General features: G+C 47.1%; 2 protein-coding genes across 3 annotated transcripts; one reads left to right on the top strand and one right to left on the bottom strand.

The window, feature by feature from the left end:
* Nucleotides 1-420: 420 nt before the first annotated feature.
* Nucleotides 421-6,796, top strand: RNF25 (ring finger protein 25; the record flags this gene model as incomplete). Its single annotated transcript, XM_044684036.1, has 10 exons — nucleotides 421-459; nucleotides 1,140-1,214; nucleotides 1,428-1,530; nucleotides 1,622-1,689; nucleotides 1,825-1,894; nucleotides 4,766-4,837; nucleotides 4,938-5,078; nucleotides 5,515-5,604; nucleotides 5,845-5,979; nucleotides 6,141-6,796. Coding segments are annotated over 10 exons (1,348 nt in total), but the record flags the coding sequence as incomplete, so codon positions are not given.
* Nucleotides 6,797-6,884: 88 nt separating this feature from the next.
* LOC123255192 (mitochondrial chaperone BCS1) lies at nucleotides 6,885-9,845 on the bottom strand. 2 transcript variants are annotated; one of them, XM_044684034.1, is made up of 7 exons: nucleotides 9,267-9,845; nucleotides 9,049-9,188; nucleotides 8,676-8,870; nucleotides 8,359-8,422; nucleotides 7,979-8,148; nucleotides 7,611-7,728; nucleotides 6,885-7,412 (listed from the first exon to the last, which is right to left on the bottom strand). In XM_044684034.1, exons 1-7 carry the CDS (start codon nucleotides 9,584-9,586, stop codon nucleotides 7,043-7,045), a joined length of 1,377 nt encoding a protein of 458 aa, XP_044539969.1. In that variant the 5' UTR covers nucleotides 9,587-9,845; the 3' UTR covers nucleotides 6,885-7,042. The 2 variants fall into 2 exon arrangements, with proteins under 2 accessions (XP_044539969.1, XP_044539970.1); XM_044684035.1 differs by lacking the exon at nucleotides 8,676-8,870 and having other exon boundaries at nucleotides 9,267-9,843.
* Nucleotides 9,846-10,382: the final 537 nt, after the last annotated feature.

The following is a 10,382-nucleotide window of genomic DNA, read 5'->3' as shown; positions in this document are numbered from 1 at the left end:
GCTCCAAAGCCCAGGGTGCCCCAGCCATGCCAGAGGACTAGGGGGGTCTCTGCCTTCCCCCACTCCCACCCTTCCACCGTGTTTCATGTTGGTAGGCATTGACGTTTATGGGGATGCAAGCATCCCCAAAGCCAAATAATGGGGCTTAGTCATGAAATTCTAGCATGGGTGGAATTGTAGGCACATTTAAACTATCATTAGTAATCTTACTGTTGTAATTAGAATTCTCTGTCTTGGGAAGCCTAGGGCTGGATATATATGGGCTCTACCACAAATCATCCAAAACTAGAGCTGAGCACTAAGGGGTTGTATTAACCACTTGTTCTCTCTTATTTTAAAGGGAGGGAAAGCCTGTGGAGACAAGGGGGTGGAAATACAAGGAGACCTGTGACTTTCAGCTTAGAATTTCCATAAGAGAAGTTTGGGACTTGAGTGTCTTTGTAATTTCTTGGATAACTGGTAATTTTTGCTAACTATGATGCTTCTGACTAGCAATTCTGCTTTTGATTTAGAGCACTAGTGGGGTTGTAGAATCATAGATTTAGAGTTAGAAGCCATGAAGACCTGAATTCTCATGTTAGCTTTACCACTTATGAGTTGTGTGATCTTGGGCAAGTCACTGTTTTTCTGGGCCTTCACTTTCTCATCTATAAGGTGAAAGAGTCAGATTTTTTAGGTCCTTTCATGCTTTAAAACTCTGTTTTTATTCCTACTCACTCTTGTTTCCTCCTGTCTTGAAGTAGGTATGGAAAAGGAATGACCTGGGACCTAAGAGATGTGCTTAAGCTGCTATGCTTCTCAAAACAGCAAGGTCTCTTCTGTAGGACACCTGCCTTCTTTGGGTGCTGATTAGGTCCCTCTTTGGGAAAAGGAGGGTCTCGTGATGTTTCTCCATTTTGAGGAAGCTTACAGAAAGAGAACAATAAATATGATTTTTCTAGGTAGTTGTAAAGATCCCCAAGCTTATGGTAGCATGAAAAATGATCCCTGGCTTGTGGAAAAGAAAGATTGAAAATAACATAGACCCTTAAGCCAAACCTTACTACAAATCCCATTCTCCATTACCCTCCAGTATAAGCACCTTTCCTCAAGAGACTAAAGTAAGGAGGGAATGGTACATAAGCCATCTTTTTCTCTAGGGTTCTACCCTCTGAAGTGGAGGTGTTGGAGTCTATCTACCTGGATGAATTACAGGTGGTTCAAGGAAATGGAAGGTGAGTACCCAACTGGAACTGAGAAGGGCTTCTGATAGCAATAAAGGAATGGTCTTTATTCATACTGTCAGCTCTATTAAGAAAATGTGAGAAGTGAAGGAAAATGTTCCTCTCAAAGAAAGAAGGATAATATCTATAACTTACCACATGACAGATTCCATTCTAATTCTTGTAGAGAGGGATTTCTCAATTCAACCTACCCCTCACCCACAGGTCTTCACCATGGGAAATCTGCATCACTCTGCACCCTGCCACAGCCGAAGACCAGGATTCACAATTTGTCTGTTTTACCTTGGTGTTGCTGGTCCCTGCGCAGGTGAGGTGCCCATTAAATGACCACAAAAGGAGGAGAAATTCTGGGGTGTGGAGAGAAGGTACTTAGGACTGATCTGGTCTCTCTTCTCCAGTATCCCAATGAGGTGCCTAAGATCTCTATCCGTAACCCCCGAGGACTCTCAGATGAACAGATCCATAAGTAAGTGTTACATTTGCCAACATAGGGTTGAAGTCAGTTACATTTTACATAGGTAAAGGTACAAATAAAGAGTACCTCTTTTTCAAAAAGTGGAAAGGAACTGTCCTAACATTGGGGTTTGGTTTTACTTTCTAGGATCTCACAGGCACTGAGTTGTGTAGCTGAGGCTGGACTGGGCACTGCTGTGCTCTATGAACTCATTGAGGTGAGCTGGGCCCTAGGGAAATCATTCTCTTTTCATGCCAAACCAACTTTAGGTATGGGTCTAGAACTATTTATTTCTCCTAAAGTTAGTTCAGTCATTTCCCTCCTTTGGGGTAAGACTGGTCCAAATTGATGAGAATCCTGTTTTAAAAGCCCTCCAAAGGTGGTTCTTCAAGTTTCTTCATGTTTCTTCGATATCTTAAACTCCAACAAGTCTAAAAGAATAATTTTGTTTGTTTGTTTAACATGATGCTTCATTCATTTCCTTTTCTTTCTCAGTAGTGAGAGAAAAGTAGCTGAACTTATAAATCCTCTTTATGATAGTCTGTGACTCAGTTTAAGATAGTGTGTCCTGAGGCAGCTAGTTAGCTCAGTGGATAGAGAGCCAGGCTTAGAGCTGGGAAGTCCTGGGTTCAAATATGGCCTCATACATGTCCTAACTATGCAACCTTGGGCAAGTCATTTAACCTAGCCCTTACTGGGATTCTGCTTTGAAATCAATATTTAGTATTGATTCTAAAACAGAAGAAAAGGATTTTTTAAAAAAAGGAAAAAGATCATTGTTTGTAGACTGGTGCTAGGAGAGAAAGAAAAGAGAAGACGGTCTGTATACTCAGAGCTTATCTTCTAGTTGAGCATACAGAAGAACATCCACAAAGCAACACCCTCACCTAAAAAGCATTTTAATCTTTATAGGGCTTTTCTATCACAATAAAAGAAAGAGAGGGGAGGGAAGTGGAAGAGAGTGTGAATAAGAGACATTCCTTTTCCTCTAGACCAGTGGTTCCCAAACTTTTTTGGCCTACCTCCCCCTTTCCAGAAAAAATATTACTTAGCCCCCTGGAAATTAATTTTTTTTTTTAAATTTTAATAGCAATTAATAGGAAAGATAAATGCACCTGTGGCCATCACCGCTTCCCCTAGATTGCTGCAGCACCCACCAGGGGGCAGTAATGCCCACTTTGGGAATCACTGCTCTAGACCATATTGCCTTATAACATGCCTTAGCACCATGAATAAGCAAGTTAAAAATATCACAACTCTTACTTAAAGACCTTTATATTTAAACTTTGTTTTTCTATTATCTCAGTTCTAACTACTTTTCATGGGTAGAAAACCAAAAATCTCTAGAATCTCAACCCGATCACTTTAAGTTCTCTGGGAAAGGCTACGTGAAAAGGCAAAGCTTGCATCAGAGAGAGATGGGCTATAGAGTATTTGGGAGGATGAATCAGGCTACTTCTATTTTCCTCCTGAGTTAAGACTTTATAATATGACTTTGAAATGAAATTTTAAGACGATTAAGAGCATTCCATAAATGAGGATAATCATATATTTCTTTCTTTTTAACCCTTACCTTTTGTTTTGGAGTTAGTACTGTGTATTGGCTCTAAGGAAGAAGAGAGGTAAGGGCTAGCAGTGGGGGTTAAGTGACTTGCCCAGGGTCACACAGCTGGGGGGTGTCTGAGGCCAGATTTGAACCTAGGACCTCCTATCTCTAGGCCTGACTCTCAATTCACTGAGCCACCCAGCTGCCCCCTAATCATATATTTCTACTGCCTGCTTCATGAGAATTTGGGGAGGATCAAATAAGTTAATATGTATGAAAGTTCTTTTTAACTGTAGAGCATCAATATATTGTATATAAACACTAAAACATTTCAGAGACATAATATGACTTTCAAATTATCTGCCCTTGAGATTAACCATATATAGCTCTTGTAGAGTCCTTGAACAGAGTCAGAAGTGGAATAGACTAACCCTACGAGGGTAGCAATGCTTAATAGAGAAATCATCAGCTGAAATTAGTCACAAAAGCTTCTTGGGGGAAAACAGAATTTTTTTCCCCAAACTCTTACCTTTCATCTTAAAATCAGTACTGCGTTTTGGTTCCAAGGCAGAAGAGCAGTAATAGCTAGGCAATGGGGGTGAAATGATTTGCCCAGGATCACATGGCTAGGAAGTGTGTGAGGCCAGATTTGAACCTAGGACCTTCCATCTCTAGGCCTGGCTCTCAATCCACTGAGCTACCCCACTGCCCCGGGGAAAATAGATTTTAGAGGAGGTAGAAAATATGGTTAGTTTTTGAGACAAGAGAGTTACTAGTGTGTCCTCAATAATACTTTAGCTGATCTGCTTATACCTAAATCATTTAGGCTGAGGAAGTTAAAGCCACTTCCTCAAATCACAAAGTTCACACACTAAAACCTGTGCACGTTACCTATAGAAGAGTTCCTCAGGCCCTCACTGAGAAGCTGTTCTCATTATAGAAACAATTTTAACAAACTTGGTTATTGCGGATTAGAAGTACAAATTAAAGGGAATGGCTACCTAAGGTAGACTCTGGCAACAATGAGAAGGGGCAGCTTGAAAGCCTAGCAATAAGAGGAAAAAAACTTAAAAAGAAACAAGAAAATCCCAAATCACAGCAATCTCGAGATTATTTGTTAATAAGACCCAACGGTCTCATGAGAACACAACTCAGTATAGTAATATAATTAGTGGTGATTGAATTAGCAAGCAAGTAATGTGCCCTATATTTTAAGAAAGGAGAAGTATAGAATGCATTTTAGAAAGTTTTTTTTCACCCTAAATGACTTTTAAAAACAAAATGATGCCTAAAATTTTTTTGCTATTGGGGAAAACATGGAGAATTATGCCCGGGGGGGGGGGGGGGGCGGTTCTAGGTGACTGAAGTTTTGCTGTAAGTAGTGACAGATAGAAAGTAAGAAACAAATGGAGAATCTCTCCAGAATAGAGCTTCCTAAGAGAGACTGCTGGAGTATGCTCCCTAACCCTAACTTTTGGCCAGCCCACAAGGCTCTTGAGCAAATTGTCTTCTTCCCTCTTCCCCACCTGCTTCTTTTTCTAGAAGGGGAAGGAGATCCTGACAGACAACAATATTCCACATGGCCAGTGTGTCATCTGTCTCTATGGCTTCCAGGTCAGTGCTTCTAGGAAGTGGGATGCTAGGTGACAGGGAAGGGGTATGGGAGGATCCTAGTCCAGATCCCCATGGCTGGTGGACTTCTGTTCTTCCTCAGGAAAAGGAAGCTTTCACAAAGACCCCTTGTTACCACTATTTCCATTGCCATTGCCTTGCCCGCTATATCCAGCACATGGAACAAGAACTTAAGGCTCAGAAAGAAGAACAGCAGCAACATCCAGGTTCTCCAGTTGAGCAGGTAGAGGCTGCTTTGGGCCCTGCTTCCTTATGAGCAAATGCAACTGTACCCTTGCACAGCACAGCCCTTCCCTGGGCTACAAATTATGCCCATTCTTCCTAAGCCCTACCCCAGGAACCTAACTTAGAAAGGGCCCCTGTTCCTGGGCCCCCTCCAGGGACACGCTGGCCCCGGGCAGCTGGGATACAGGTATGGTTCCTGTTTTTTTACATAGTCTATATTTTTGAAGCATGCTTTTTCCTTTTCCTTTCTCCTGCCAGAGTTATTTTTTGTAACAAAAGAAAAACCAAAACAAACAGGAAAATAATTCAGTGAAATTAATACATATTGTTAAAAACTGGATATCTCTAATGTTCTATCCTTAAAGAAAGAAGAAAAGCACTTTCTTGGAACTTCTCTTTGGGTACAGATTTTCACTAGCTGTTTTGTCTGGCAGGGTGTTGGTGTCCAGTGTCCAGTCTGCAGAGAGCTCCTGGTATATGACCTTGCCACACTGCAGGCAGCTCCCCCACCTCAACATCCTCTGGTAAGAGGGCCTCAGCAACTCTTTGAGTTAGGAATGAAGGATAAACTCTTTGAGAAATTTCAAAAATGTGGTAAGGATGGCATTCCCTCCTAGGAATGGCTTGTCCGAAATGTTGTTTCATCTCCCTCTGAAAGACAAGGCTTAGAAATGGAAACTTTGTCTGATGAGATGGGGTCAAAGACACTGACTAGGAACAGCCTTGGGAAAGCAGGAGTCCATTCACCCTTTTTCTTCTTCCAGGAACCCTACCAGCCAGATGCAGAGAGCTTAAGACAACGGGAGGAGCGCCAGCGGCTCTATGAGAGGCAGCAGCAGCGTGGGGGGATCATAGATCCAGAAGCTGAACGGAACCGTTATTTCATCAGCCTCCAGCAGGTGAGGAAGCTGTCTGTTAATCCCACCACACACTTCAGGTGTACATAAGCATGTTGTTTTTAGAGAGGATACTATATAGTGACAAGGAAGGAGTGGATATTGAAGCTGGGGCACTGTTTTGAGGATCTTATCCTCAATCTACTTCACTTTCTTTTTTCTAGCCTTCCCCTTCGGAACCTGAGGTAGCCCCAGATGCCTCCAAGGGATCTCAGCCACCAGGTGCCCCTGCTACTGCTTTGCCCACCTCACAAGACACCCTGCCCGTTGCCCCACAACATACAAGAGAAAGGATCTCAGGGGCTGGGTCAAGCCAGCAAGGGCTGAATGAGCTCCAGAGAGCTGAGAGAGACACCTCCAGGGCATGCCGGACCCCTGGGCAGCAGGCAGAGCAGAGAGACCTTCGGGGAAGTGGGAACTCTGCCCCCAAAGGCTCCAGTTGTACACAAGAACTGCTCCCTTCTGATGGACCATTCAAGGAGCCTATGGACCTGAAGCCACAGCCTCAGAGTCAAAGGGTTGATGGCCCCACCAAGGAGAAGGGGGCTGGCAGCTGGCAGGGGCCCCCAAACCGCAGGAACTGGGAATGTGGTCGCTGGGAACGTTCCAAAGGCCGGACACCTGGCTCTTCCTACCCACGCCTGCCTCGTGGCCGGGGAGCTTACCGGCCCAGTGCTCGGAGGGAACCTTCTGGCCTAGAACCAGAGGAGGGTTCCTAGCAGGAATGTGGGGGGACAGGGAATCAATGGGTGGGAGGGAAGCAATAAAGAGTATTGGCCCAGCTCAGCCAACTCTGCTTGCTGGTGCCTCTGGAAGTAAAGGGTCTAGTCCTTAGAAGCTTTATTACTGCCAATTTTGTGATAGAAAGAAGATGCCTTGGAATATTAAGCAAAGCTGGTAGGTTAATTCCATAAATCCTTCTGTATGTATATGGAAGTTGTGAGGGACATCAGTGCTAGAAAAAGGAACATACTCCTAAATGTGTTCTGTTTCCTCAACTGTGGCGATTTATATATAACCTAAGGGTAAGTGGGAACCTCTTGTTAGTCCCGATATTCAGACAACCCTACTTAACCCTATCCCCTCTCCCTTTTCCCCATTCGTAAGTACTATTAAGAAAATTAATCGGAGGAAGGCACTGGTACTGTGAATAGCGTTTATTGGTTTGAAAAATCTGGAGATTGGTCACACCAAGAGCTTCAGCATGCTTTACAGCCCCCACAGGGTCATTCTTAAAGAGCATGAAGTGGCCTTGGACCTGAGCAGGACTGAGCTGGCGCTGGGTTGACAGGGCTCGCTCAGCAAAAGATTCTGCCACAGATGTCATTTCCCCAGGGTAGAATCTCTGAAACATCTGGGATAGCTGCCATTGTGAACAATAGCCAACGTATTCCTTCAGATCCACACGACCTGGACGTATCAGGGCAGGGTCCAGCCTAGAGGTAGGAAGCAGAAAATGGACAGAGACATCACTGATTTAAGCTGGGGCTGATTTCCTGTTCCCCCCCTTACCCTACAAGTGTCTAGATGTACTCATCTGAAAAGGGTAGAAAAGGTGACATTTCTTATTTGCTACATTCTCAGTTTCATACCATCATCTATTCCATAAGATGATTCCCCCCTCCCTCCCTTACCTGTCAACATAATTGGTAGTCATGAAGACAATTCGTGCCTCAGTAGAGGCCACTCCATCCAAGGCATTAAGCAGCCCACTGAAAGTTAGACGTCCCAGACCTTGGTACTTTGCTGGGTCTAAGGCAAGAAAGGAAGGAGTCATTAAAGGGTAGTCATAGCTAGTGGGAGGGGTGCACAGTGCTGACAAACTAATGAAGTAGGTAAGAGCTTGACTTGGGAAAACATGGCATTTGAAAGTAAATCTAAAGGGATCAAAGAAGCTAGTTTGCCTTGGGATGACAAAACTGACACCTAATGAAAGTTACACAGTCCATAGTAAACTATAACTAAAAGAAAAAGATGAGGGAGTAAGACATCAATCACTGACTTTCTGTTGCTAAGTCCCGGCTGAGGAAGGCTGCATCTACATCCTCCAGTAGCACCAGGCTCTGCTGTGGGGCTACACTCAGCAAGTGGTTCAACCGGTCATCAGAGAGACTTGAGTCAGTAAGACTAAGCAGACAGATGCTGTGTTCCAGTTCCCCAGCCAGAGCTGTGCTATGGGAGATAGGAAGAAATGAGGCCATAGATAATGCTATTCCATTTCCCCTCACTGTTCAAGGGAGATTGGTCCTGCCTTTGTTAATCCTTATTCCCACCTGGCTCTTCTCAGCTCTCTCTCTACCTCCCCTTATCAAACCCCAATAGTACTCATCCCAAGCCAGAGGTTAGAAGAATGGAAGGAATAGAGATCTTCAGTCTACTCACATAAAACTGCTCTTTCCACAGCCAGGGGGGCCGTACAAAAGGTAGCCGCGCCGGTAAGGAATGCCTGGGAATACAGCCCAAGGCAGCAGGGTCAGGACCTAAAAACACCAGTTGTATATCTTCCAAGATACAGGAATGATGGATCAATGATGTGATAGCTCCTCAAAAAAAAAAAGGTCCCAACCCTGTCAGCCCTCAGCATTGGAGCAAGGCCAGCATCATCAGGACTCCCAGAATCTGGCCAGGGATGAGGAAACATCTCAGTAAAATAGCTGAAGCCATTATCCTAATGCTGGGCCAATCCCCTAACCCTTCACCTCTGTCGCTGTACCACTTGGGATTATTGATGAATTCCCGAATATCTTGGATGATGCGCTCAGCCAGACCCTCATCGAGCACCACGGATTTTAGGGGCCTTCGCCGTCTAGGATGACCAAATGGCCTCCACTCTGAGCCCATGGCTGTGTACATCACCGTCTTCCCCTCTTGTTGCTTTAGGGCCAGTTCTCGGGCTAAGCATTAAGAGGGGGGGAAAAAACAACTTGAGGCAAAAGTCCTTTCTTGGGATGGTTGGTTCCTATAAGTCAAGTGGGCAGCTTCTTCTAGCTCTGATCCCTTTCCTGGTGCCTCCTCCAGGGCTAAACCCACTCCCACATACAATCTGGAAGAAGGGCACTGCCCTGCCCATACCTTCCTCCAGGATACTAGAGAAAATACTTCGGTCCGTGCCAAGGGCGGTGAAAGTGACCGACTCCCAAGGGGTCCCCGTCTGCAAGTCGATCATTTGTTTCTCCCGGACTCGTTCCACCCGGATCCACCTGCCCTGATACCTGAGAGGGGGAGAAGGGTGTTGGTAAGTGAGGGTCTGTGTCTGGGTCCCACATCCACCCTACTGCCCCTGCCCTTACCAAATGAAATGGTTTCCCGGGCTGGGCACGAAGTCGAACTTGGTGGTGACACGGCCGCTCTCGTGCTGCAGGTACGACGTCTCGACGCTCAGGTGTTGGGTGCGGGAGCCGCGCTGGGCCAGCCAGCTCAGCAGCCACGAATAGCTGCGGTCCCGGCCCGGGACCTCCAGGGTGATCATGTAGTAGCGCCGGAAGGCCACCAGGCCCAGCTGGGCGCCCTTGCGAGCCAGGGCCAGGGCCGTGCCTACACCCACCAACCCGAAACCTGCCCCGAAGTACGGGTTGTCTTTCAGTGCCAGCACGAAGTCGGTCAGAGCCATTGTGGGGGCCTCCCCTCACCAGACCTGCTGCATTACCAAACCTAGGGGCGAGGGGACAAAGCTGAGACACGCCGGAGGAAGCCGCCGGACTTTCTCCAGCCTACGGGCTGCAAGGCTTCTACCTGGGCTCCCGCAGGGACCATGGAGGACTCGTCCCGCGGCTGGGGAAACTGAGGACAGGTCAAGCACGGGGAGATCTAGGCGCTGGGGGATGGGGGGAAGGGGCCGAACTAGAGGAGAGGAAGAGGAGGAGCCAGCTGTCACCTCCCGGGCTGCCCTCACCTCGCGCTAAGGCTTCGCCTCTGCACGCACCCACTCTCGGCCGCACCCATCATGCTCTTGGTCCGGACGTCGGGCCGCTCTAGCCTGCAGTCTCGATGGTGCTTCCCCTCCCTTTCTTCCTCTCCCCGCCTCTCCGGCTGGGACCGTGGGGAGGAACCATAGAGTGAGCCACCCCACCCCATCCAGGCTTGGCGGAGCGGGAAAGAGAGGCCTTCTTCCGCCTAGAGCCCTAGAGCCCGCTCGGCAGGAGGCGGGCGTCCTAGAGAAAGCCTGACGGGGCCGCTCCTGCCTCCCGCTGACCATAGAGATGCGGCTCCCGCCGGCCTCGGGCCCTGAGGTGGGTGACTGAGAAGGGAAGGGAAGCGGGCCGGGAGGGAGCGAGGGACAGAGAGGGCCCGGTGCGCGAACCCTTCCGGGCGCCGTGAAATGAACTTGGAAAGGGAATGCTGGTCATTGGGTCCCTGGGGCCCCTTGCCTCCCGGCGTCAAGGGAAGGAGCAGAGGACCCCGGGCCT

Source organism: Gracilinanus agilis, unplaced genomic scaffold (genome assembly GCF_016433145.1).
Source record: "Gracilinanus agilis isolate LMUSP501 unplaced genomic scaffold, AgileGrace unplaced_scaffold40793, whole genome shotgun sequence".
In the NCBI taxonomy this organism is placed as follows: domain Eukaryota; kingdom Metazoa; phylum Chordata; class Mammalia; order Didelphimorphia; family Didelphidae; genus Gracilinanus; species Gracilinanus agilis.
This window is presented reverse-complemented; position numbering and strand designations above follow the sequence as displayed.

Excerpts from the sequence above, each read along its gene's own strand:
- LOC123255192 (XM_044684034.1), bottom strand. The coding sequence starts at position 9,586 with ATGGCTCTGACCGACTTCGTGCTGGCACTGAAAGACAACCCGTACTTC. Across the intron at positions 9,189-9,266 it reads CCGGGAAACCATTTCATTTG|GTATCAGGGCAGGTGGATCC; the intron begins GTAAGGGCAGGG and ends TCCCCCTCTCAG. Across the intron at positions 8,149-8,358 it reads TGTGGAAAGAGCAGTTTTAT|CACAGCTCTGGCTGGGGAAC; the intron begins GTGAGTAGACTG and ends TATCTCCCATAG.